Source organism: Camelina sativa, chromosome 20, assembly GCF_030686135.1.
Source record: "Camelina sativa cultivar CO46 ecotype springtype chromosome 20, ASM3068613v1".
NCBI classification, from domain to species: domain Eukaryota; kingdom Viridiplantae; phylum Streptophyta; class Magnoliopsida; order Brassicales; family Brassicaceae; genus Camelina; species Camelina sativa.
In genome coordinates this window covers 7677874-7705050 of record NC_141899.1, presented here as the reverse complement: position 1 = coordinate 7705050, position 27177 = coordinate 7677874, and the positions used below count along the sequence as shown (strand labels likewise).

Here is a 27177-nt window from a genome sequence, read left to right as displayed (position 1 = left end):
CTATCGGAATTATAATGTCTATCAGAATTCAAATGTCTATCGGCATAATAATGTATATGGACAAGTCTCATTTTTGAGATGACAATGCAGTAGACAAAAAAAAACTGCATTAGTAGTATATTTATATTAAAGATAGACAAAAACAACAAGAATACATGTCCATCGACTAGGATAGAAATAGAAGAAAAGAAAAGGTAGACAAAAACTTTTGAGTAACAATTTCCACCGCATGGGGCAGAGATACGCGGGGAGGTAGACGAAAACAACAGAAAGACATGTCCATCAACATTAGTATGTTTATCGCCAATAGAAAAACCTGGTCGGTTGGATTTGGTTTACCAGACACCAGATCCCATATTGTGGACAAGTTTAACAGTGGTGGAAAAAAACTTGGTCGGCTGGATCTGGTCCACCGAGCATTGGATCTGCAAACCTGGAGTGTGGACAAGTTTTATTGTTAGCAACAGACACAAAACGAATGACCAAACTGAGATAGTGCGCTCAAGAGAACGAAAGACATAATAGGGATGGACAAAAACCTGGCCGGCTGGATCTGGTCCACCGGATCTGCATAACTGCAGTGTGGACAAGTTTTATTGTTAGCAATGGACACAAACCGGATGACCAAACAGATAAGTCTGCTTAAGAAAACGAAGGACATAATAGGGATGGACAAAACCTGGTCGGCTGGATCTAGTCCATCGGATCTGCAGACCTACGCTTTTGCATGCCCGCTGTCAGGTATAAGAACTCTGGAACTAGACTTAGCGGTTTCGCCTGCCACAGAGGAGGTAGGCGGATCAGACGAAGGTCTCAGTTGAAGAATTGTGTCTAGGAACTCTGAAACTCGTCTCAGATATTTCCCCGGTCACGGTGGACGGAGGCAGAGGATTCGACTAGATGACAAAATTCATCATTGGATGCAGGAAAACTCAAAGAAATGGAAGATTCAGTCGACGGCTTGATATTGAAGAAAGAGAAGATGGAAAGTCGACAAAAAATAAAAAGTTGAGGATTATGAAGAGAAAGAAAACGATTTTATCTTTTATGAAGAGAGAAGAAAATAATAATTTGGAATAAAGAAAATATAAGAAATAAGGGTAAAAGGGTAGTTTTAGAATCCTTTGTGGCAGACGGGAGAAGGGTTTCGTGAAAATGGCATAAAAGAGAAAGATTGCCACTGTTCGTGGCATAATTGATACTTTTCTCTTCTTAATTTTTTCATGAATTAATTGTGTACTGTTTGGAATATAAGAACCCATGATCTATTAGATAAAATTTTCTCTTTTATTGGTAGGTTCTTATTTTGGGTTTCTTATTTTTGAAAATATTGTTTTTTAAAATTGAAAATTTTTAAATAGAATAGAAGTGGTATAAATGTGTAAATATTTAAGATTTTATAAAATTAGAAAATAATGCATTTTAATTAATTTTCAAACATACAAAACATAATAAAAACATTAATACATATTACAACAGAAGTGCAATTTATAAATGGAGAGAATGATTAATTTTAATAGTGATTTTCTCCAAATTTAAGATAGTTTGATCTACAACATTATGATAATATCATTTTAATACTGATTTGCTCCAAATTTAAGATAGTTTGATCTACATCATCATGATAATATCATTTTCCCTGTCTCCAAATGTAATTCAATAACCCGATACAATTTTATGAGATCTGACTGACACCCAAATGATCTGAACTCTAAAGCTTGCTGGTTGGCAGACCAACAGGCTTGGCCCTGGACCTCTTCTGCACTGCACGAGAGAGTTGCTTCACAGCTTCTTCGGGCAAATGGCGAGGTTTGCTAAGCCACAGTCCTCCATCTACCACCATTGTCAATCCGTTCACAAATTTCCTTGTTTAAACAAATCATGCAATTATTTATTATCAGCATCTACCAATTTATATGTTTAATACTAAAAGACAGTGATTTCACTCAGCAGCATACCAGAATCACAGCTGAGGTAGAGTGCAGCCATTGCGATATCCCATTTCTCTCCGAGTTTATAAAGAGACATGTACTCTCGGGTTTTGTTTTCAATCTCCTCAGGTACAAGTTTACTCATTCCCGGTGTACCTCTAATGGGACCTGGTGCAATCCCGTTTACTCTAATATCGTAGTCAGTTCCCCACTCTAATGCCAAGTTTCTTGTCGTAGCATCAACTGCAGCCTGTTTCAAGTTTCAAAAACTCCTAAGATTCCCATTTGCTACATTTGCTACATTCCAGTTACTTAGTTCTTGATTTCCTAACCATACAAAGGAAATTACCTTGGCAGCAGAAACATGAATTTGGTACCAAGAAGCCGTGTAGTGCAAAGTAGCACTTATGTTAATAATCAAACCACCACCAGTTGATGAGTCTCTCCCAGGCCCAAGACTGCACACACACACAATACAAACGTTTCCTTTAGCTAAACGAACACACTCAAATTGACAAAACCTCAGGCACAATTCCTCTCAAATCATTAATCAAAAAGTGAACCGAACCTGTTCTGAAGCCATTAGGAGACAAATCCTCAGCAGCAGCGAGGAAATTGCCAGCAGCAGCGTTAACAAGAACATCAATTTTACCAGACTAATTACTGTAGACCTAAGAGTTATCTAACTTTGAGGTTTTGTATTCACGCAGAATCAATTAGGCAGTCAAGTCAATACCAATACCATTATCCATTTTTGCAGAAGATGATACTGTCTTCAAAATAATGCATACATACACATGGACCAACAAATAGTTTGACAAGAAAGCCTAACCATGGCATAATTATCTAACTTTCAAAAGCAATGTAATGAATACTCGAGAAAAGGGATATGAGCAACAAACCTCAAGGCCAACACAAAAGGGAAGTTGAGTCTTTGTATGTTGCTTAATGGCAGATGAGTCTTTCTCAGTCATGTAGACGGAATATCCCAAACACCCATAGTAAAAATCTGCTAAGGTCCTCCCTTCTTTAGAAGCTTCAGCTTTAGATTGTCCAACAACTTAATCAGGAACTACAAATTTATGAAAAGCCATTACTGAATGCAGAAACCATGAGAGCCAAAACAAAGAGTAGTAACAAAACACCAGCGATTAAGGATTCCACATGAAAAACGATTCAAAGCAATAAAAGTTGAGAAAAAAGCAGACCCAAATCTGTCAAAATAAAACCACACACAAGCGATTAAGGATTCGCCACTAACAATATCAAAAAGATGGATCATACCAGAACCCTTCCTCTGATTCCAGATCAATCGATTCCAAATTATTCCTTCTGATTCCAAATTCCTTTGTCGTTTCAGCATATCATGAGAGAAAGAGAGAGAGAGGAAAAGAAATCGAGTTTAGAGGAATTTGGAATCAGAAGGAAGGGTTTGGAATCCGCCGATTCAAATCGCCTCCGACCCAACACTCCATTGATTCTATAACCTCCGATTAAAGCAGACCTTTCTTTGTCGGATCGAAACTTTGATCGCGAGAGAAATAGAGAGAAAGAGAGAAGAGATTAATTGTCTCAAAAAAAAAAAATTGCTTTTGTATTATTCTGTCCGCCAACAATATAAGGACATGTAGCGTCTCTTATAAACGATTTGAGTCTATTATATAAGAGAGCCTCTTCTGGTTTTTTGTTTTTTTATTTATTTTTTTGTCACAAAAACTCTAAGAACCTTGCTATGAACTCCCGATAAACATGACCTTACGTACGTATGTTATGATGTTTCTATGCACCACAAGACTAGCTGTACGTAGCATGTCAAATTTCAAAACTCAATAGCATATCATGAAACAATTAGCCTGTTGCTTAGCTTTCTTGGGATTACTTTCTACGGTATCTACGATTTTGGTACTTTGGAAGCACCGGCCAGCGGGTAAAAACTGGACTAATAAAGATGAGAGACGAGGACAATGTAAGTGATAAGTCTGATTGATTGGATCATCATACAATATTCTATTTGAATCAAAATATATGATATGACTCTCACTGTCTGATAGGGAGAGTATGTGGAATTGATAAGTGTATATTTACTAAAACGTTAGTGAGCCGCATATAAGAAGAATTTTTTTAAGGGAATTTAGCTAAGAATGCCATTTTATTTAAAAAAAATTCTTAGAAATGCTTATTTACTTCTACAAAATACCAGTTTCGTTTGTTTAAGGATAGAGGAAATGACGAAAATATCCTTTTGTTAAAAGAGGTGAAGAGAAGACACTCACAATTTCAAAAAGACGACATTAATGACGATGGGACGTCTATTAATGGCGTAGAAGGGCTGCCAATTTAGTGTTTTATTGTGTTAAAGAGGAGTTATTGAGAGTTAATAATGCCATTGTTTAGGACTGTCCTAAACAAATATGAAGAAGAGAATTGGTGAAGAGGAGGTAAAGTTGGTGGTTATCGGACAATCGGAGATATGTATTCGCATTAAAGAAGCATGTCCTCACATTTAATCTGGGAACCTGCAAAAGAATTGCGTAAATTGTGTTCAAACATGTAATCGATGTTTCTATAGATGGACGGTAGAGTGTGTGTTTTAGTGGGTGAATGGACAAAATGTTCAGATATTGGGTTGTGGGACTTTTCTGTCCGTCATTGGAAAATGACAAGATTTTTGTCTATCGACAGAGAGACAACGTTTGTAGGGGTGAAGGCTAAAATAGGAGAGCTGTTGGGTGTCAAACAAGAGGAAAGCAACACAGAGTTAAGCTTTTGGCACCCAAGAGACACAATTGTCTTCACACAAGGTAAGATGCCCCCTGTTTCAGTAGGCAGTGATGTTGAGTTTCAATAGTTTAAAGTGAAGAATGAAGAGTGTGGTGGACTGTATTTGTACATTTCACTAAAGAATAAGAAAGCGTTGACTACTGATGGTGGACAAAAGGTATTGTCTATCGCTAGTGATAAAAACGGGAATGCGAAGTTGGTCGACGGAGATGGACAAATCATGTTATCTTCTGGTGGAGAACCCTCTTTGTCTATTGTTTATGGACATAATATTTGTTATTTGTAGAAGGTTTTTTGGTCTAGAAACATTGGATGACCAAAAAAAGAGCTGAAGGAAAATTTGGAGAATATTTTTGGGTTTACAAGGAGTTTGGGAGAAGATCAGCTTGTAGACTATTGAGTGATCATGGTGGACAATTATTGTTTAGAAAGTAGACAATAGAAAGATGGGGTAGACAACATTATTCTTAGATTGTCTATCAGCATTAGAATGTCTATCGGCATTAGAATGTCTATTAGCATTAGACTGTCTATGGACAAGTTTTATTAAATTGTCTATCGGCATATTGTAATAGAGAGATGGCAATAAGGTAGACTAAAAAATACTACATTGGTTGTAAATCCATAATGAAGATAGACATAAACAACAGATATACATGTCCACCGCGTGAGACAGACATACGCGAAAAAGTAGAAGAAAATATTAGAAAAACAATGTCCACCACCTGGGACAGACATTCGCGGAAAGCTAGACAAAAACAACAGAAATACATGTTCGCCGCATGGGACGGACATACGCGGAAAGATGTTACATTATAGTAAAGGTTCTCCACCTTAGTAGCTTCCTCGGGCAACAAATTACTATTGTCCCCAAAAACTTCACCAGTGGCAATCGAAACATCACCCAAACTGTTCGACGGATAACAGCCATATTAGTAAAATATTTAGTGTTTTTGTACAATAATAGACTAATGCATATTTTGTTGTTAAAAATGGTCAATCAAAGAATGGACATCTACCTTTGTTGTCTGATCTGGTCCACCATGGCCACATTATTGTTAGTGAGGACCCCGTCAACATTACTGCAGTGACGAGATATTTAGTTATTGGTTAAGCGATATACATACAGATTTTGAATAACAATTGTCACAATAAAGAATGGATGACCAAACAAATATGAACATGTGAATGGAGGACATATAAGATAATGGTGGACATGGTTTTGATGGACATGTACCAGGGCTGTTTAGTCTGTTCCACTCAAGAAGACCGAAAGAAACTACAGGGGTAGACATATCTTGGCTGCTGTAACTGGTCCACCTTATCTATGATAGGTCTTGCGCTTGCATTGTCATCAGAGCTGCATTAGGGATAAACATGTTAATGGTGGAAACCTACTGTATCTATTAAATCTGTTCCACTAAAACAAACAAGTGACAAAATTACAGTCCACATACCTTGATTGTTGAAACTGGTCCAACGAAGGTAGAACATTCTCAGTTCCTACATCGCCATCAGATCTACATTGGAGACATAATGATGAATTACATAATAAGTAGGTTCCCCTGTCTTGCCAACTGCGGCGGGTGGAGGCAGAAGAAGCGAAAGATTCGGCCGTAGAAGTGACTGTAATAAGTAATTCATTATGACACCCTAAGACGACGGGCAGTTTAGGCGGATTTTCGGCGATAAAGAAGTAACGAAGGAGAGAATAATAACACGAGAGAGGCGAAGAAGCAAATCTTTCTGAGAAGAGAAGAAGAAATGAGTTTCTGAAGAGAGAAGAAGAAACGAGTTGCGTTTTAAGAAGCAATTAAATTGTATTACAATTATATTTAAAAAAAAATTCTTTTATTTAATTTTGGGGACAAATTGATGGAGGAGAAATTTGTCAATACTGCCATGAACAGTACCAACCATTTTGTTTAATGCCATTTTCTCCTACTCATTGTCCCGCCTGCCACAACTCCATAGTCAAAAGACTTTTATACCCTTTTTCTTTTGAAACATAAACCTAATTATTTCTCCAAAACACAATTCTCTCTCTTCATTCTAACTTTTGACTTTCTGTTTCTTCTATCTCAGGTTCTCTCAACTTTTCATATTCTTCAATCTCATATTCTTTCAGTCTGTCGCTGGCACAAATTGAATCTCTCTATGCCAAACTCCATCTGCTTCAGTCCGCCGCCCACACATAATGGAGAAATTTTTTATATGCAGAAACGGTGGACCAGATCCAACAACCCAGGTTTTTCTCTACCACTATTATGTCATTCGTTCTGTTTATGAACCATATATGTTTGGTCTGACCCTTTGTGTCTACTGCTAACAAAAAAAATTGTACTCACTGCAGGTCTGCAGTTCCAGTGGACCAGATCCAACATCCAAGGTTTTTGTCCACCACTATTATGTTATTCGTTCTCTTAAGTAGACCAAATCCATTTGACCTGACCCTTTGTGTGCAATGCTAAACAAAAAAATGTCAACACTACAGGTCTGCAAATTCGGTGGACTAGATCCAACGAGCAAGGATTTTTGTCCACCTCTATTATGTTATTTGTTCTCTTAAGTGGACCATATCGGTTTGGTCTTAACCTTTCTGTCTATTGCTAATAAAAAAATTGTACTCATTGCAAGTCTGCAGTTCTGGTGGACCAGATTCAACAACCAAACTTTTTGTCCATCACTATTATGTCTTTCGTTTTCTTAATTAGTGGAGTATATATGTTTGGTTTGACCCTTTATGTCAATTGATAACAAAAAAAAAATTCTAGCAGGTCTGCAGTTCCAGTGGACCAATTTTAACATGCAAGGTTTTTGTCCACCACTATTATGTCCTTCGTTCTCTTAAGTGGACTATATCTGTTTGGTTTGACCATTTTTTGTATCCATTTCAGGTCTGCTGACAACAAATGCACTGATCTACGGTGGACATGTTTGTTTGTTGTCCCTCCTTGCGTTTTTGTCTATCTACCTTCAGAATTTTATTATGTAAACCCTACTCTTTTGTTCCTCTAAATGTACTATATTTTGGTCAATCACTAATATGAGCAATGAAAAAGTTTCTGCAGAAAATACTTGTTTGTCTTACATTAATCGCATAGATTGCCTACCACATTTTGATAGAAAACAATGTCAAGAATTACATTGTCTACAATACGATTCATAATAACATTGTCTACCATGTTATGGATGGACAATAATTAATCAATGTTATAATATCTTAAATATTGTCTATCCAGACACAACCTAATAAAAGAGAAATGAGTCATTAATGTTCCATTGGAAGCCGCAAAAAAGAATCGACCACATGTCTCATCTCTCTTGTTTCTTTAGTTTAAGGGTATTTATGTCTTTTTAATATGTGGCATATAATTTAAAAGTGGTAGTTTAGAAAAGAAAAATATAAACTGGCATTTCTCATAAGTTTTGTTTTAAAAGTGGTATTTCTTGTGAAATTCCCTTGATGGAGGGTATAGAGGTCTTCTTGCAGTGTGTGTGGCAGGCGGGAGAAGCAAATATTGAAAGTGGCATTCCTAAGAAAGTTGATGACTGTTCATGGCAGATTGTACAAAATTATCTTCTTTTATGAATTGGACGACAAAAATGCCTTCTTATTTCGGTTTATTTAATGAAAGTGAGGGCATAACTGTAACTTCATGTTATACTTTACCAAGTAAAGCAAGGGGTATTGAGTATGTTGGAATTAAGGAATTCCCAACTACAGCTCGGTTTGTTCTAGGGTTTCTTCGGAATCAATGGCAAAACGAGGTTCGACGAAGGAACTATTGGCGTTGGAGGAGGATGCTGACTCTTCTTCGCGTATCAAAAACCAAAAGGTCGACGAGGAGGAAGACGAAGATAGCAGCGGTAGCAGCGACATCGATATGGATTTCGGCACGGACAGCGAGTGGATTCAGTATAGATACGTTTCAAAAGAACCAGAGTGGGGCTACGATAGCTTTGATGGTCGCGAATTCAAAATCAATCCAAGGATTCGTAGTTTTTCTCCCAACCAGCAACTTTACGACATATACTACAACAACAGGCTTAAGGCTTTCGAGAGTAAGGTATATATTTATATATATAATCAATCTATTGGTATACTGATATGTTTTAGTCAAACTCTTCTTCGTTTAGTTTACTAGTCTCTCAATCACCGCAAAATCCATCTGCTTTTTGTGAAGTAATTTTTTCAATTTCATCCGTTTTTCTTTTTTTTTACTTGCAACAGTAGATTATAGATTTGTGTATGCCTTAATTTGATGTTGTTTACTTATATTTTCCAGAAAGAAAAAAATATATATTTAATTTTGTGGTATTGTTATATATAGGGTTTTCTTCCTGATCCCTCGGTCGGAATCTACGAGCTAAATATCGAGAGGAAGAAGAGTGATAGGGATTTAATTGCAGATCTTGCTAATGTCTGTGTTAAGAAGTTCAACGAGACCAAGGTAAATTAGTATAAGTTGAATTAAGATGGATATGAATTTTCCATGTTCTGGATCGTTTGGGTTTATATATTATTTTATGTTTTTACAGAACAATACTTTGGAATTGGTGAATGTTGTGAGAGTTAATCGAAGTGGACAAGCTAGATGGAAGCTGTACATCACGTTCATGGCTCGGGAGTATCGTGGTGGGCCTCTTGTTGAGTACCAAGCCAAGGTGTTACACTTTATAATGGAACCGGAGGTACCTCCTTTCCCAATTCTCTGCAGACCAAGTCCTAAACCACAACTCTAGATCTATATATATATATTAAAAGGTACATGAGTATTCTGTTAGTCTTCTTGTTGTTTATTTTGTTAATTTCATGAGATCTCGGGGGGATAACATTTAATCTTTCAGGCTGAATTGTAGATGTTGTGTATTGTTGACGCTTGCTAGCAAAGGCTAATATATTAAGATGCATTGAAGTTATAGTTTTTATATGTTATAAAGCTAAAAATTTAATGTTTGATAGATCCAAAAATGTTAGTGTGTACGTGACGTATGAGGTCTCAGACTCTCATGTTCAGATCATCTCAATTTTGTTAAATTCACGTACCTATATAGTCATGAGTCATCATGACCTTTAATGAATTTGGTTTCGACAAAATGTATGATCTTGTGTTTCTATGCACCTGATGACCAAGGCTGTGTATAGCATGTGCATTAAAAAAAAATAAAGCTCATTGGGAAAATTAGCGCATATCTCACGCACAAAGCTTCCTCCTCTAATCATATATATTGAAGTAACAAGAAAAAAGGTCAATTTTAGATCAATGGTTAATGTTTTTATGCGGGGAATGTTTTGGAATGACATATTAACCAGAGTGTTTTATAATTATGGTCTTTTTGCAACACATTGTTGTAAGGTTTTCTCCGTGCTCTTACCTTCTTCAACAGTTTTCATTTTTATCTCAAACCGGAATTAAGTTTTAATGGAGATGACTGAAAAACTGAGATGAAATAATTGGGGGTCTGTAATTTGATGATATAGCCGTAGGAGATAATCCAAAATTATCAAGAATTTCATTTATTTGTGTTAGCTCCTACCATAATTTTGAATGATATATATTGGTGTATACAAGGGTCAACGGTTAAGTTTTGCAGTGCAGTAAACACGGTATAGAGTACTATAAGACAACACGGTATAGAGTACTATAAGACTATCTTGATTAAATTTGGTTAATATTCCTCTTCTCTCTTTAGTTGAAGATTGGCTCCCAAAGACAATGATGCATGCGTTGAAGTTGTGCTGGAGCCTGGACGTTGGCAAGCTAGTTGCCTAGTTCTAACTCCCCGTGAGGCATCATATGCATATATATGTTATATCATCTAGCTACGACATCTGCCACTAAGAATCTTCCTTTCATTCGATTTCTTTTGCTTTTGTTTCACGTTTAGCCAATTTCTATGGCTGATTTTCATGCAAAGAGAGAACACTTTTACCCCACCTTCAATCCTCTAATTCTTACTGGCTAATTTATTGCTTAATATATAGGGATGGTTCTTATCTTTTTATTAATTTTAGAAGAGAAATTTAAAAAGTTGGAAAACAGAACTTTGTCTTCGTTGAATTAAAACAGATGGGCAAGCTTCCATTACGAAACAAACGTTCGGTCATATAGTGGACCGCATAAAAGAAGGTCGTTAATTAATGGGTCCGTAGCCCAAATACCATATAATGTTATACCATATATCAATATAAGTTATAGGGTTTCTGCGATGACTACCGTGATGAGCTACGATGTCGATGTGACGGCGAAACGAGTTTCAGACAAGTTTAACTTTTCGCCGATGGAAAAGCAAAACTTGGTCGAGGAAGAATACATTGAAAGCGAAACTGAAAGTGAAGAAACCGAGAGCGAAGGCGATGGAAGCGTGACGGTCGGGAAATACAGACGGTTAGAAGACGTGGAAGAAACGGAACCGGAGTGGGATGTGGACAGCTTTGATGGTCGGGAATACGAATCAGATCCAGAGATTCGTGACAGCTTTGCTAACGAGAATGATTACATGGAATACCGCGAAGGGAGGATCCAGGCTTTGGAAAATAGGGTAATCTCTCAATGCCATCGTTTCTTCCTAAACAAACTACTATATATTTATATATCTCTGTCTGCCTTCAATTTCCTTAAAAAGTGTTCCTCTCTTTTTTTTTTGTAGGGGTTTAAACCAGATCCATTCAATTTCATTGGCGCTATTCAGAACCTGGATGGACCAGCTTATGGAAACATGACTAATAGGGAGTATTTGGCGGGTCTTGCTTCCATGTGCGTTAAGAAACTCAACGAGGTTAAGGTCAGTTGTACTCCGATTAGAATAAAGCTTTGTTTTTTTTTTTCTTCAGAATATGTCAACTAGCTCTAATAAATATAAGATTGGATCATTTTTTTCTTTTTCTTGCTTACTTACTTAAAGGGAAAAACTGTGGAATTCGTAAGGATTGTGAGAGCCACTAGAAATGCTGGAGGAGCTAGTTGGAAGCTGTATATAACGTTTATGGCTCGGGAGTATCCGAATGGGCCTCTCCTGGAGTATCAGGCTAAGGCCATGAATTTCGTTGGAGATTCTCGAGATCCTGTTCCCATTCTCTGCAGACCAGCCCCTAAACCACTGGTAATTAGTTATATGCTATTTGTGTTTTACTCGTGATTCTTTATTCTTGAATATTTTTGTTTTGATTTGTTATTTATTTTCTTTATAAATTGCGTAGCTTGGCTAGTGAAGACAAGGATACGCTGGAGTGATGCATATAACCTTGTGGTTCTCTTTTTGCTAATCTATCTAGCAGATAAGGTCTCATTTGGCAAGTGGTTTCTTGGCTAGAAAAAATAACTTGTAGAGGCAAAAATTTTGTTGTTCAGACGGAACGACTGATACAAAGGATTATCAAAACGCTTGCTATAATGAAACAAAAAAGAACTATAGTTTGTACTTTGTAGTAATCTAAAATACGTGAAGTATATTATAGTTACGGTGAGTCGGTGACGGTGGTGAAAACTTGTCAGAGTTGTCGTTTCTCAAAGGAATAAATCTTACGTACGTATGTTATGATGTTTCTCTGCACCACAAGATTCGCTGTACGTAGCATGTCAAATTTCAAAACTCAATAGCATATCATGAAACAATTCGCCTGTTGCTTAGCTTTCTTGGGATTCCTTTCTACGGGATCTACGATTTTGGTACTTTGGAAGCACCGGCCAGCGGGTAAAAACTGGACTAATAAAGATGAGAGACGAGGACAATGTAAGTGATAAGTCTGATTGATTGGATCACCATACAATATTCTATTTGAATCAAAATATATGATATGACTCTCACTGTCTGATAGGGAGAGTATGTGGAATTGATAAGTGTATCTATACTAGTATAACTAGGAGATACCCCGTGCTTTAAGCACGGGTCAACATTTTTTAAAAGATTTCTAATATAATAATAAAATTTATTGTTACATATTTTTAAAAATATTTTTTTGAGATAATATTTATTTTTAATTGTTCTGTAAATCTATTAGTCTATTTTTTTATTAACTTATATTACAGTTTTATATTGTTTGTTTCTTGTATTTGATTCATTATTTTGTGAAATATAAAGTAGTAATTTTAATATTATAATTGTGAGCAAATAAAAATTATTAATTTATTATCTATATAAATTTAGTTTTACCATCCCGCCAATGTAGAAATTAAAACATACATTTTTCATAGATTAATTAATATATTTTCGTTTTTAAAAAATTCAAATCAAAACAAATGCAGAAAAAATTATGTACTTTATTAATCATAAATATTATATAAAAATTCCAAACAATTTGTAAATAAAATAAAATAAAGATGATAGGAGAATCATATTTTGAAATTTTAACAAAATTTTCGAAATTTAGTTATTAAAAACAAATTATATTGTATATTTGGATATAAAATCTTAGTTTTTAAAATTCTGATTGGTTTATTTATTTTTAAAAAAAAATATTTAGTAATTTCGTCCATAATTTATTAGAGAGAGAAAATATATTTTCTAATTTTTTTTATATTTTATCTGTGAGTGTTTTTTTTTTAAAAATTAATTATATTTATTTAATTAATTAATTAAGCTTAATTAAAATTTTCTAATGGCAATTGAATGTAATTTTTTACCCATTTTAAGGTTAGTTTTATATTTGTACTTCCCAATTAATATAGTAGGATTACAGCAGTTTTTTGCTCAAATATGCTTTTAGAAACATTTATTATTCAATGCTATTAAATGCTTATATCATATCAAAACAGTTAAGATAGATATTGAGAAGATTTATTCCAGATTTAAAATTTTATTTTCTTATCATCTTTTTCTTTTGAAAAAAAAATTAATGTAGTAAATCATCATTTAAATGTAGTAAATATTAATTTTTAAATGTAAGAATTTTTAGAAATCTATATATACATTTTTGGAGACATTTAGCAAATAAATCCTGAAGTTGGTACTTATTTACAAGGAATGCCATTAACATTAAATTTTAAATTTATAAATTAAAATGAAATTAAAACCAAGATTTTGTGCAGAACAAAAATTCCTAAAATATCTCCTTAATCAATCAACAACTAATTACAATATTTCATTAAATATTTGTTTTGTAAATTTCCTAAAATATCTCCTTAATTCATTACAATATTTAATGCTAACAATAAAAATTCTATACTATCCTCATAACCAAACACAATTAAAAGTTTTTGTTTGAAATATAAAATAATATTTTTAATTAAAATTATAATTTTCCTATCATCTTTGTTTGATTTATTTAGTTTATTTGCTTTAAATCATCATAAAGTATATAAAACTAATGTAATTTTTTTTTTTTTGCATTTTTTCGTTATTTGAATTTTGAAAACGTGCATGTTGTACTTAAGCAAAAACGAAAAATTATGTTTGGATATCTAGCGGGATGGGTTTGGGTAAACCACAAGTTATATTCTGAATTTAACAATTTAAACCGGTAAAACTAAATAATATATGGATATAAGGGATATATATTTAAAATTTACACAACATTAGTCATATATATAGTTAATCTACTAAAAACATTACATTTTTATTTTATTTTTAAAAATATAGTCCCGCGGTGTACCGTGGGTTAAAACCTAGTTATTTACTAAAACGTTAGTGAGCCGCATATAAGGGCATGGCTGGTTCAAACGCTGCGGTTGCGGGAGATTGCGGAAGCGTGCGTTTGCGGGAGGTTTACGACTGGTTGACCAGTGGATGCAATAGGTGTTGGAACATAATAAATGTGATATATAATATATAAATGTTTAAAAACACCAAAATTTTTATTAAACTTGGTTTATGATTAAAATTTATTAAAAAATACTAAAATCATTATTCAAAAAATAAATAAATTTCATATTGAAATACTTATTCCTTTATACATTTGGCTTTTCACCAAAAATTTAATCAATTAATTTGATAAATGACATAACATATGCTTTAGATCGTAGATCTTTTCTCTTAGATCGTGGGTCAGTAGTTGCATCGGCAGGAATCGTCAAGTGAGAGTTGAGAAGAATCACTGGTGATTTGTTTTAATATTTTTCACTAATAATCTTATTTTCTTAAATTTCTGATGAAATATTATATTTATTTAGATTTTTTTGAACTTATGTGCAACATATCATTAAATTTACAACAAGTTTTCCGGGTTATCGTTAATTGGAATATTATTTTCTTCTAATTGCTTATTTTATAATCTTTGCAATCGTATCCGTACTTCATTTTCTCCCATACTTAATGAGTAAAATGGTTAGATAGAAGATATAACAAAAAAAAAATTATGATCAATGATTTCTTTATGGTTTTTACAAAAAAAATATATATATTCCAAACGTAATCGCTCGCAACCGCAAACGCTTGCGGGAAGCAGCTTTTGGAATTCAGTGGTTTGAAGCGATTGGGAGCGATTGGAGCGATTAGGAGAAGTTTGTGTGATTGGTTCCAATCGCTAGCAACCGCCACCACCCGCAAACGCAGTGTTTGCAAGAGGTAGCGGGAGAACCAGTCAACACCTAAGAAAGGATTCTTTTATGGGAATTTAGCTAAGAATGCCATTTTATTTGAAAATTTTCTTAGAAATGCCAGTTTGCTTATTTTCTTCTGCAAAATGTCAGTTTTGTTTATTTAAGGATGGAGGAAATGACAAAAATATCCTTTTGTTAAAAGAGGTGAAGAGAAGACACTGACAATTTCAAAAAAACGACATTAATGACGATGGGACGTCTATTAATGGCATAGACGGGCTGTCAATTTAGTGTTTTATTGTGTTAAAGAGGAGTTATTGAGAGTTAATAATGCCATTGTTTAGGACTGTCCTAAACAAATATGAAGAACAGAATTGGTGAAGAGGAGGTAGAGTTGGTGGTTATCGGACAATCAGAGATATGTATTCGCATTAATTAAGCATGTCCTCACATTTAATCTGGGAACCTGCAAAAGAATTGCGTAAATTGTGTTCAAACATGTAATCGATGTTTCTATAGATGGATGGTAGAGTGTGTGTTTTAGTGGGTGAATGGACATGTTCAGATATTGGATTGTGGGAGTTTTCAGTCCGTCATAGGAAAATGACAAGATTTATGTCTATCGAGAGAGAGACAATGTTTGTAGGGGTGAAGGCTAAAATAGGAGAGCTGTTGGGTGTCAAACAAGAGGAAAGCAACACAGAGTTAAGCTTTTGGCACCCAGGAGACACAGTTGTCTTCACACAAGGTAAGATGCCCCCTGTTTCAGTAGGCAGTGATGTTGAGTTTCAATAGTTTAAAGTGAAGAATGAAGAGTGTGGTGGAATGTATTTGTACATTTCACTAAAGAAGAAGAAAGCGTTGACTATTGATGGTGGACAAAAGGTATTGTCTACCGCTAGTGATAAAAACTGGAATGCGAAGTTGGTCGACGGAGATAGACAAATCATGTTATCTACTGGTGGAGAACTCTCTTTGTCTATTGTTTGTGGACATAATGTTTGTTATTTGTAGAAGGTTTTTTGGTCTATGAACATTGGATGACCAAAAATAGACCTGAAGGAAAATTTGGAGAATATTTTTGGGTTTACAAGGAGCTTGGGAGAAGATCAGCTTGTAGACTATCGAGTGATCATGGTGGAGAATTATTGTTTAGAAAGTAGACAATAGAAAGATGGGGTAGACAATATTATACTTAGATTGTCTATCAGCATTAGAATGTCTACCGGCATTAGAATGTCTACCGGCATTAGAATGTCTATCAGCATTAGATTGTCTATAGACAAGTTTCATAAAATTGTCTATCGGCATATTATAATAGAGAGATGACAATAAGGTAGATTAAAAAATACTACATTGGTTGTACATCCATAATGAAGATAGACATAAACAACAGATATACATGTCCACTACGTGAGACAGACATACGCGAAAAGATAGACAAAAATATTAGAAAAACAATGTCCACCGCCTGGGACAGACATTCGCGGAAAGCTAGACAAAAACAACATAAATACATGTTCGCCGCTAGGCATGGGCATTTTAACCAAATCCGAAACCCGAATCCGAACCCGACTCGAAATAGGCAGTTCGGTTCGGATTCGGGTGGCATGAAATACCCGATCGGATTTAGTTTTTACGAAATTTGGATATCCGATCGGATATCCGAATTAACCCGAAATAAATACAAAAATGCACTAATGGGGACTCGAACCCGGTACCTTATACATTATTTGATGTATCATAAACCATTTTGCCACCTTAGTTATTGTGTGAAAACATTAAATATTTATCTATATATATATATATATACATATGTAATCTAAAATTCCTAATTGACGTTTTTTTTTATAACCGTTTTTGATATTTAAGTTATATATTAATTCGGGTATATTGGTATGTTTCGGGTTTTTTTTTACCTAATTGGGTATTTTTATCAATTTCGGATAAAAATATCCGAAATCCATCGGATATCCAAAATTCACATCGGATTTCGGGTGTATCCGAAATTATCTGAACCCGTTCGGATAAAACCCGAACCCGACCCGATTCTATAAAATACCCAATCGGATCCTATTTTCGTATATCCGAAGATCCAAAAATCCGAAGATCTGAACCCGATCGGGTTCGGGTATCCGAACGCCCAGGGCTATTCGCCGCATTGGACGGACATACGCGGAAAGATGTTACATTATAGTAAAGGTTCTCCACCTTAGTAGATTCCTCGGGCAACAAATTGCTATTGTCCCCAAAAACTTCACCAGTGGCAATCGAAACATCACCCAAACTGTCCAACGGATAACAACCATATTAGTAAAACATTTAGTGTTTTTGTACAATAATGGACTAATGCATATTGTGTTGTTAAAAATGGTCCATCAAAGAATGGACATCTACCTTTGTTGTCTGATCTGGTCCACCATGGCCATATTATTGTTAGTGAGGACTCCGTCAACATTACTGCAGTGAAGAGATATTTAGTTGTTGGTTAAGCGATATACATACAGATTTTGAATAACAATTGTCACAATAAAGAATGGATGACCAAACAAATATTAACATGTGAATGGAGGACATATAAGATAGTGGTGGACATGGTTTTGATGGACATGTACCAGGGCTGTTTAGTCTGTTCCACTTAAAAAAACCGAAAGAAACTACAGGGGTAGACATATCTTGGCTGCTGTAACTAGTCCACCTTATCTATGACAGGTCTTGCGCTTACATCGTCATCAGACTTGCATTAGGGATAAACATGTTAATGGTGGACACTTACTGTATCTATTGAATCTGGTCCACTAAAACAAACAAGTGACAAAATTACAGTCCACATACCTTCACTGTTGAAACTGGTCCAACAAAGGTAGAACATTCTCAGTTCCTACATCGACATCAGATCTACATCGGAGACATAATGATGAATTACATAATAAGTAGGTTCCCCTGTCTCGCCGACTGCAGCGGGTGGAGGCGGAAGAAGCGGATTCGGCCGTAGAAGTGACTGTAATAAGTAATTCATCATGACACCCTAAGACGACGGGCTGTTTAGGCGGATTTTCGACGATAAAGAAGTAACGAAGAAGAGAATAATAAGACGAGAGAGGCGAAGAAGCAAATCTTTCTGAGAAGAGAAGAAGAAACGAGTTTCTAAGGAGAGAAGAAGAAACGAGTTGCGTTTTAAGAAGCAATTAAATTGTATTACAATTATATTTTAATAAAAATTCTTTTATTTAATTTTGGGGACAAATTGATGGAGGGTATAGAGGTCTTCTTGCAGTGTGTGTGGCAGGCGGGAGAAGCAAATATTGAAAGTGGCATTCCTAAGACAGTTTGTGATTGTTCATGGCAGATTGTACAAAATTCTCTTCTTTTATGAATGGGACGTCAAAAACGCCTTCTTATTTCGGTTTATTTAATGAAAGTGAGGGCATAACTGTAACTTCATGTTATACTTTACCAAGTAAGGCAAGGGGTATTGAGTATGTTGGAATTAAGGAATTCCCAACTACAGCTCGGTTTGTTCTAGGGTTTCTTCGTTTCTCTACAATGGCTACAATACTAAGCGATGAATCGATGGCAAAACGAGGTTCGACGAAGGAACTATTGGCGTTGGAGGAGGATGCTGACTCTTCTTCGCGTATCAAAAACCAAAAGGTCGACGAGGAGGAAGACGATGATAGCAGCGGTAGCAGCGACATCGATATGGATTTCGGCACGGACAGCGAGTGGATTCAGTATAGATACGTTTCAAAAGAACCAGAGTGGGGCTACGATAGCTTTGATGGTCGCGAATTCAAAATCAATCCAAGGATTCGTAAGTTGTCTCCTAACCAGGAACTTTACGACATATACTACAACAACCATCTTAGTATAAGTTGAATTAAGATGGATATGAATTTTCCATGTTCTGGATCGTTTGGGTTTATATATTATTTTATGTTTTTACAGAACAAGACTTTAGAATTGGTGAATGTTGTGAGAGTAAATTGAAGTGGACAAGCTAGATGGAAGCTGTACATCACGTTCATGGCTCGGGAGTATCGTGGTGGGCCTCTTGTTGAGTACCAAGCCAAGGTGCTACATTTTATAAAGGAACCAGAGGTACCTCCTTTCCCAATTCTCTGCAGACCAAGTCCTAAACCACAACTCTAGATCTATATATATATATATATATATATATATAAAGGTACATGAGTATTCTGTTAGTCTTCTTGTTGTTTATTTTGTTAATTTCATGAGATCTCGTGGGGATAACATTTAATCTTTCTGGCTGAATTGTTGATGTTGTGTATTGTTGAAAACTTTACCTTCCCATTAAAAATAAGAAAACTTTACCTTCCCATTAAAAAAAAAATTCTCAATTAAACAAAGTTGAAAGTAGTTTTTTTAAATAAATTATTTAAATATGGGATGATCTATGTTTATATAGAAGTGAATATTTACAAAATTTAGAATTAATAATGAACTTTAAATTTTCCTTAATCCCTTTTTCTATATTTTTTGTAGAATTAATAACTTAAAATTAAAAATAAGTAAATAATATTCGAATTTTATAAAATATATATATATAATCTCCTAATTATTTTTTAAAAAACTTTGTAATTTTTTCTTATAAATTCTGTAATTTTTGATAATTATCTTTTTACATTATTAATAGTTTATCAAAGTCCTCCTATTAAATATTTATTTTTACACATGTCAAAATCTGAGATTGATAATTTGACACATGTCAAAATCCTGTTAATGACTAACTCTCAAAACCCAACTTTATATAATAAGATACATATTTCTCATAACTATTAACCAATAGTAATTCATTAAAATTTTAAATTCTCAATCAATGAATCTTGAAATCTACAATCTAATAGCATTAATTATTAAAAAATACAGAAAATCAATCTTTGTGATAAAAAGATAAATTTCTAAAACATCATCTATTCTAATACAGAGGGAGTAATATTAAAGTCAATGCATCAAATGTAAAAACTTTAAAAAAAAAAGTACTTTTGAGCAACAACTGCTACCAAAACACTAGATTGACTATATTTATTATTTTACACAGTTTGGATGAATCTGGAAATCCCCAAAACCTGAATTGGTCATCTAGGGTTTCTGCGTTTCCACCCACAATGGCTGCTACCGTACTAAGCGATCGATCGATGACGAAACAAAGTTTTAGGAAGGATTCATGGGCGTTTGAGGAGGAGGCTGACTCTTGTTCTTCGCACATCAAAAAGCAAAAGGTCGAAGATGAGGAAGACGACGATAGCAGCAGCGATAGCGATTTTGATTTCGGCACCGACGAGGAGTGGGCTCAGTATAGTTACGTGTCGGAAAAAGAACCAGTGTGGGACTACGATAGCTTTGATGGTCGCGAGTTCAAAATCAATCCAAGGATTCGTAAGTTGTATCCCACCCAGCAATTTTATGACATATACTACAACAACAGGCTTAAGGCTTTCGAGAGTAAGGTATATTAGTTTCCTTGTTTAATCATTTGGTATATTACTATATCGATCTGTTTAAGTCAAAACTCTTCTTCGCTTACTGGTCTCAATCTCTGCAAACCCATCTGTTTTTGTTAAATCATTTTTCAATATCATACATTTTTTTTTTAACTTGCAACAATAGGTTTGTCTATGCCTTAATTTGATGTTGTTTACTTATATTTTCCATATATAATTTTGTGGTTTTGTAATATAGGGTTTTCTTCCTGATCCCTCGGTCGGAATCTACGAGCTCAATATCGAGAGGAAGAACAGTGACAGGGATTTAATTGCATGTCTTGCTAATGTCTGTGTTAAGAAGTTCAACGAGACCAAGGTAAATTAGTATAAGTTGAATTAATATGGATATGATATTTTTTTCATGTTTTGGATCGTTTGGATTTATAGATTATTTTATCTTTTTACAGAACAAGACTTTGGAATTGGTGGATGTTGTGAGAGTTAATGTAAGTGGACAAGCTAGATGGAAGCTGTACATCACGTTCATGGCTCAGGAGTATCGTGATGGGCCTCTTGTTGAGTACCAAGCCAAGGTGATACATTTTATAACAGAACCGGAGGTATCTCCTCTCCCAGTTCTCTGCAGACCAAGTCCTAAACCACAACTCTAGATCTCTATATATCCGGAAGGTATTATCATCATTCTATTATTTCTTTGAGGGCAAATTAAGCATGCGTAGGAATAGGATTAGTTTGATTAAACAATATACGACGTACGGAGCAGAGCCAGAGCCTGCATGGAGAGATAGAAAGAAAAAGAACAAAAAAACGTAGAGAGAGAGAGAGAGAGAGGCCGGTATTATAATTAGGGATGAACCCAAATTTTTTTTTTTTTTTTCCTTCTCATTCGACTCATTTTTTTCTTCAATTATTTTCAGGTTGTGTTAAGGTTTTCGTAAGTTTACTACTGAAAACTAATAAACAAACAACAATTTGTGTTCAATGCGTGTCCGTTAAGCTTAATTGAATTTTGCATGTGTGTGTATCGTCAGTACGGATATGTGTTAGCTTATATTTTATTAAATAAAAATTGGGGTTTTACATGTAATTAAACGAATCGTTCATAACTATTTCTTTCTGAACCGTAAAAAAAATCAGTTTTATAGTGAAGAATATTACTATTATTTACGAAAAAAGAGATTCACTGATTTTGTAGTGAAGGAAAAAAGAGAGAGAGATTAGATATTAAAAAGCAAAAGGTCGACGAGGAGGAAGACGAAGATAGCAGCGGTAGCAGCGACATCGATATGGATTTCGGCACGGACAGCGAGTGGATTCAGTATAGATACGTTTCAAAAGAACCAGAGTGGGGCTACGATAGCTTTGATGGTCGCGAATTCAAAATCAATCCAAGGATTCGTAATTTTTCTCCCAACCAGCAACTTTACGACATATACTACAACAACCGGCTTAAGGCTTTCGAGAGTAAGGTATATATATAATCAATCTATTGGTATATTGATATGTATTAGTCAAACTCTTCTTACTGGTCTCAATCACTGCAAAATCCATCTGCTTTTTGTGAAGTAATTTTTCAATTTCATTCGTTTTCGTTTTTTTACTTGCAACAATAGATTTGTGTATGCCTTAATTTGATGTTGTTTACTTATATTTTTCAGAAAGAATAAAAATATATATAATTTTGTGGTTTTGTAATATATAGGGTTTTCTTCCTGATCCTTCGGTCGGAATCTACGAGCTCAATATCGAGAGGAAGAACGGTGAGAGGGATTTAATTGCAGATCTTGCTAATGTCTGTGTTAAGAAGTTCAACGAGACCATGGTAAATTAGTATCAGTTGAATTAAGATTGATATTTCATGTTTTGGATCGTTTATAAATTATTTTATGTTTTTACAGAACAAGACTTTGGAATTGGTGAATGTTGTGAGAGTTAATGTAAGTGGACTAGGTAAATGGAAGCTGTACATCACGTTCATGGCTCGGGAGTATCGTGATGGGCCTCTAGTTGAGTACCAAGCCAAGGTGCTACATTTTGTAATGACACCGGAGGTATCTCCTCTCCCAATTCTCTGCAGACCAAGTCCTAAACTACAACTCTAGATCTCTATATATATTCAAAAGGTATTATTATTCTTATGTTAATCTTCTTCGTTTTAATTGTGTCTATTTCGTCAGTGGGATTTGGATTGTTTCTGCCAAGTTATAACTGTTAATTAATGTTTCTGACTAAATTGCATTGTGATGTGTTGACGACAAGCTAGCAGAGGTATTCAAGTGAGAGAGTTTTAAGCTATTTGTAAGGTTGTGTGGGTGGGAATCTAAGGCTTTGATTGGAACAACATATACTAAAGCATTAGCATTATGCAGCATAAACATTAAGGTGCATAGGCTGTATGCTATGATTAATATAACACATTTAATTTAATTGATTGGTATAGCAGGGGAGTATTAGATATTATATTTATATTTAATATATGATATTAAATAAAAAAATATAATTTAAATGTGTATCATTAAAAAAGTTAGTTATCACTCACTGCTATATATTTTTTTAAAAATATATTTTACATTTAATAAATTTAATAAGTTGTTATATATAAAAATGTGTAATTTAATAAATTTTAATTATATATATTTATAGTGTAACATTAATTAAAAATAATTAATATATATTATAATTTTTTTTATAAAAGTTTATATCTATATTTACATTTTTAATTTCAATAACTTTTAAAAATATATATAATAGAACAAATTAAACTAAATAAAACAATAATATATATTATAAATGTTATATCCACATTAATATTTTAATATATTAAATAAATTATTATATTATTTTAAATAATAACATTAAGTAGTTTCTCATATATATTATCTTATAAAAAATAATTTTATTTTCTATGAAATCATAATTTTCTCTTTTTACAAAATTAATTAATTATTTAAAATTATTTTAATATATATTAATATTGTAGAGTTAAATGCTTGGTAAATACTTCAAATGAGAGCATATAGGAAGAAAGCATATAGGAAGAGAGCATATGAGAGCATCTGCAGCTTCTAAATGCTCCCTTATATGCTCTCTTAATAGATGTTGATTGGATGATAAAATTAAAAGAGCTTCTTCATATGCTCTTCCAATCAAGGCTTAAGTATTCTGACCTATTATATCTATTATAACATTGGTTCATAATTATCTTGTGCTATATTTATGGTTTGTGTGTGTAATAGATTATGAAGTTTATATATATGCATTAATGATGCACAGCTTTCGATCTCAAGTATTACTATAAACCATTGCCTCTCTGATCTCTCTAAGATTTAAACAATTGCCCTACGTCGGTGATATCTACAAGAGAGACGATAATTAGGATATACGGCTTTCTCAAAAAAAAAACTCATCGAATATCAAAAGTGACTTCCGCCACACGAGTTAGATGCTAACGCAAAATTGGTGTTTGCCTTGTCGCCTTTGACCTCTAGCTTACAAGTGTTAACCTTCACTCGGAATTCCAAATCTTAACAAGCTGTCAATGCATATATCATAAATGCTCAGATTGGGGATGTAGTTAATCTTTGAAGACTGCTTAAGTTAAATCCATGACTACAAGACAAAGAGAAACATAACCTAATATATCCTTCACAATTAAGATCTTATTATATAAAGTTTTAGGGAAGTGATTTTAGTGCAGTGGCAGGAGGTAAGTCCATTTGTAGAAGGCACCATCACACTCGGGATCGAGTCCCGGCTCCTACGAATGTAGGAATTTGGCTAACGGGCCGGCCAGTTGTGGCCCAATGGTTGACAAGAAAAAAAAAGTTTAAGTTTTCAAAATTAGTAATTTATATAATCGCGACATGTGTTAAGTATATCGATAATATTTTGACATATGTGAAAAAAAAAATTATTTAATAATTGTAGGAAAAAATAAAAAAATTCTAAAAATAAAAAGATTACAGTTCATATTTTTGAAAATATATAAAACCAAAAGTAATCTATTATATCACTAACTATAATAGAAAAATTATCTATTAAGTTACAAATTTCAATAAGAAAATGTGCAATTAATAAGGAAAATATTTGCAATTTAATTGCAATTATTATTTATTATAATCATATAGCAAAAAGAAATTTATAATAAAAATGATTATAGTGTACAAAGTTTAATGCGTTAAAATTAGTGATTAGCATAATATAAGAAAACTAAGATAATCAAAACAAAAAATTAATATAATTTTCTTAAGTTAGTGAATGATTTGATAACATATTTAATATTTTATTGATATTTATAAGAAGTAAAACTGATCAACTTAAAAGTAAAACTGATATATCATTATATATGTGTTAGGTAAAATGATTACATGAAATTTCTTATTGAGAAATGATTAATTATAACAAGACTGTCATAATGTAAATGTGACAATAGTGAAAACTACATAACACATAACTTATTACTTCTACTTAATAAATCTTATCGAAGAATAGCGTTACTACATTACACGAACAGGGGGAATACTCTGCTCGTGATTATATGTGTTTAGGTTTAACGACAAAAAATATTTCTTAAAAAGCCAAATTACTTAATTAAACGATCAAGATACACTATTGGGCATGTCTCAGCGATGAAGATCCTTCCATATCCGCCAACTCCCCAATCCTTCCCCCAAGTGTTTTGGACCAAGAACAAAAGTTTGCCATCTAGTGTGAACCCATAAGAAACAATGATTAGCACATGTCTTATATAATCCAAGGTGGCTCCCTGCGGTATTTTCAAAGTGTAGATTCCCTAGAACATTGTTATACAAACAATGCTAAGTTTTAATATTTAAATTATATATCCTTTTATAATAAAAGGGAAGTACACAAAAAAAAATTTGTATACTATATAATTTTTATAAATTGGTTACAAAATAAGTTAAATATAAGCTGATTACAAAAAATATTTATAAATTAATTGGTCAATCCGTGAGTTATATAAACACACTTAAGAATATTCTAAAAAATTCTCTTAAAAATAATTCCAACGATTTATATAATTTCCAAAAAATTCTGAAGGAACTGCATTTGGCTTTGTAATAAAATCTCCTTTCACTCTAAACATGTTTGTCTGAAATTATATTACAAAAATCAATAATATAATTATTCAGATTCTAAAGAAAAATAAATAATTAGGATTGGATCAGATGCAAAGAAAAAAGAAGTGGATATCATAAGCATTTACCATGTTAGTTCTTCCGAAATCCTTTTCAAGTCCTATTTCACGAATGAACTTTATTGGTTTTTTGAGTGAAGCAATTGTCAAACTCTTTTTTCTACCTCCCCCTCCTTGAATCTGAGCTTTTTCCCTTACTGATTTGACTACGCTAATGAGATCTTTCATTGACAAAGTCTTATGTTCAGCAACATTTTGAATATTCATGTTGTACCCGAATTCCAAGATCTTACGGAGAACTCTCGCCCAACAATCATCTGCATACAAGTATAGCATTATTATTAACTAGTATTATATCAACTGTGTAGCTAGAGTTCTAGTATAATAAAAAGTTGGCTTAAAAGCCAGATTGGGTTTTTGTTTAACGTTAACACACACACATATATATATATATATATATACATATATATATATATATATATATATATATATATATATATGTTTTATTTTTATATTAATCGAAAATATGCAAATACGTAAAATACTCGGAAGAAATATGCTTTTTAATTTGATTGATTTATTTATATACCAAGAAACAGCCAAACACTACTCAGTTATAAAACTTGCAACTCTTTCAATCATACAAAATTGAAAACATAATCGGACGACAATTTCTAAGAGTATCTATCCTACTATATTAATTGAGAAGTACAAATATGAAACTAACCTTAAAATGTGTAAAAAATTACATTCAATTACCATTAGAAAAAATTAATTAAGTTTAATTAACTAATTTAAATAAATATAATTAAATTAAAAATAAAAACACTCACATATCAAATATTAAAAAATCTAAAAAAATCTTAAAAAAATATTTTCTATCTCTAATAAATTATGGATGAAAATACTAATTATTTTTTTAAAAAAATATATAAACCAATCAGAAAATTTAAAAACTAAGATTTTATATCCAAGTATACAATACAATTATTTTTAATAACTAAATTCGAAGATTTTGTTAAGATTTCAAATTATGATTCTCCTATCATTTTTATTTTATTTTATTTACAAATTGTTTAGAACTTTCATATAATACTTATAATTAATAAAATGCATATTTTTTCTGCATATGCTGTGATTTAAATTTTGTAAAATGAAGATATATTACTCAATGTATGAAAATGTGTGTTTTAATTTCCATATTGGCAGGTGCAGGTTGGTAAAACTAAATTTATATTGATGATAAATTAATAATTTTTATTTACTCACAATTATATTATTAAAATTACTATTTTATATTTCACAAAATATTATGCAAATACAACAAATAAACAATATAAAACTGTAATAATACGTCA

At 33.2% G+C, this 27177-nt stretch overlaps 4 protein-coding genes, 1 long non-coding RNA gene and 1 pseudogene across 10 annotated transcripts; 5 read left to right on the top strand and 1 right to left on the bottom strand.

Moving 5' to 3' along the window:
- Nucleotides 1-2039: 2039 nt before the first annotated feature.
- Nucleotides 2040-2386, bottom strand: LOC104772309 (uncharacterized). Its single transcript, XR_015594140.1, has 2 exons — nucleotides 2281-2386; nucleotides 2040-2181 (listed from the first exon to the last, which is right to left on the bottom strand). It is a non-coding gene; the product is annotated as an uncharacterized LOC104772309 (long non-coding RNA).
- Nucleotides 2387-8411: 6025 nt separating this feature from the next.
- Nucleotides 8412-9642, top strand: LOC104772308 (uncharacterized). Its single transcript, XM_010496939.3, has 3 exons — nucleotides 8412-8782; nucleotides 9047-9166; nucleotides 9255-9642. Exons 1-3 carry the CDS (start codon nucleotides 8471-8473, stop codon nucleotides 9456-9458), a joined length of 636 nt encoding a protein of 211 aa, XP_010495241.1. The 5' UTR covers nucleotides 8412-8470; the 3' UTR covers nucleotides 9459-9642.
- A 1262-nt stretch (nucleotides 9643-10904) lies between these two features.
- LOC109131158 (uncharacterized) lies at nucleotides 10905-12249 on the top strand. Its single transcript, XM_087506573.1, has 4 exons — nucleotides 10905-11258; nucleotides 11367-11501; nucleotides 11622-11819; nucleotides 11917-12249. The coding sequence occupies exons 1-4, from the start codon at nucleotides 10926-10928 to the stop codon at nucleotides 11923-11925; spliced, it is 675 nt and encodes a 224-aa protein (XP_087362699.1). The 5' UTR covers nucleotides 10905-10925; the 3' UTR covers nucleotides 11926-12249.
- A 6105-nt stretch (nucleotides 12250-18354) lies between these two features.
- On the top strand, nucleotides 18355-19355 carry LOC147918576 (uncharacterized; annotated as a pseudogene). Its single transcript, XR_015594117.1, has one exon. The product of XR_015594117.1 is annotated as an uncharacterized LOC147918576 (transcript).
- Nucleotides 19356-20145: 790 nt separating this feature from the next.
- Nucleotides 20146-21990, top strand: LOC147918575 (uncharacterized). Of its 2 annotated transcripts, none has more exons than XM_087504488.1 (4): nucleotides 20146-20664; nucleotides 20897-21016; nucleotides 21108-21330; nucleotides 21579-21708. In XM_087504488.1, the coding sequence occupies exons 1-3, from the start codon at nucleotides 20323-20325 to the stop codon at nucleotides 21309-21311; spliced, it is 666 nt and encodes a 221-aa protein (XP_087360614.1). In that variant the 5' UTR covers nucleotides 20146-20322; the 3' UTR covers nucleotides 21312-21330; nucleotides 21579-21708. The 2 variants fall into 2 exon arrangements, with proteins under 2 accessions (XP_087360614.1, XP_087360615.1); XM_087504489.1 differs by lacking the exon at nucleotides 21579-21708 and adding an exon at nucleotides 21857-21990 and having other exon boundaries at nucleotides 20163-20664.
- Nucleotides 21815-23123, top strand: LOC104772074 (uncharacterized). 4 transcript variants are annotated; one of them, XM_087504494.1, is made up of 4 exons: nucleotides 21815-22130; nucleotides 22364-22483; nucleotides 22560-22784; nucleotides 22928-23123. In XM_087504494.1, the coding sequence occupies exons 1-3, from the start codon at nucleotides 21948-21950 to the stop codon at nucleotides 22761-22763; spliced, it is 507 nt and encodes a 168-aa protein (XP_087360620.1). In that variant the 5' UTR covers nucleotides 21815-21947; the 3' UTR covers nucleotides 22764-22784; nucleotides 22928-23123. The 4 variants fall into 4 exon arrangements, with proteins under 4 accessions (XP_087360620.1, XP_087360618.1, XP_087360619.1 ...); XM_087504492.1 differs by having other exon boundaries at nucleotides 22925-23123; XM_087504493.1 differs by having other exon boundaries at nucleotides 22921-23123.
- Nucleotides 23124-27177: the final 4054 nt, after the last annotated feature.

What these genes read in the sequence shown, in the direction of transcription:
- LOC104772308 (XM_010496939.3), top strand. Translation starts at nt 8,471, where the DNA reads ATGGCAAAACGAGGTTCGACGAAGGAACTATTGGCGTTGGAGGAGGAT. An exon ending in TTAAGGCTTTCGAGAGTAAG is followed by an intron (nt 8,783 to 9,046) that starts GTATATATTTAT and finishes TGTTATATATAG; the next exon opens with GGTTTTCTTCCTGATCCCTC. An exon ending in AGAAGTTCAACGAGACCAAG is followed by an intron (nt 9,167 to 9,254) that starts GTAAATTAGTAT and finishes ATGTTTTTACAG; the next exon opens with AACAATACTTTGGAATTGGT.
- LOC109131158 (XM_087506573.1), top strand. Translation starts at nt 10,926, where the DNA reads ATGACTACCGTGATGAGCTACGATGTCGATGTGACGGCGAAACGAGTT. An exon ending in TCCAGGCTTTGGAAAATAGG is followed by an intron (nt 11,259 to 11,366) that starts GTAATCTCTCAA and finishes TTTTTTTTGTAG; the next exon opens with GGGTTTAAACCAGATCCATT. An exon ending in AGAAACTCAACGAGGTTAAG is followed by an intron (nt 11,502 to 11,621) that starts GTCAGTTGTACT and finishes ACTTACTTAAAG; the next exon opens with GGAAAAACTGTGGAATTCGT.
- LOC147918575 (XM_087504489.1), top strand. Translation starts at nt 20,323, where the DNA reads ATGGCTGCTACCGTACTAAGCGATCGATCGATGACGAAACAAAGTTTT. An exon ending in TTAAGGCTTTCGAGAGTAAG is followed by an intron (nt 20,665 to 20,896) that starts GTATATTAGTTT and finishes TTTGTAATATAG; the next exon opens with GGTTTTCTTCCTGATCCCTC. An exon ending in AGAAGTTCAACGAGACCAAG is followed by an intron (nt 21,017 to 21,107) that starts GTAAATTAGTAT and finishes ATCTTTTTACAG; the next exon opens with AACAAGACTTTGGAATTGGT.
- LOC104772074 (XM_087504494.1), top strand. Translation starts at nt 21,948, where the DNA reads ATGGATTTCGGCACGGACAGCGAGTGGATTCAGTATAGATACGTTTCA. An exon ending in TTAAGGCTTTCGAGAGTAAG is followed by an intron (nt 22,131 to 22,363) that starts GTATATATATAA and finishes TGTAATATATAG; the next exon opens with GGTTTTCTTCCTGATCCTTC. An exon ending in AGAAGTTCAACGAGACCATG is followed by an intron (nt 22,484 to 22,559) that starts GTAAATTAGTAT and finishes ATGTTTTTACAG; the next exon opens with AACAAGACTTTGGAATTGGT.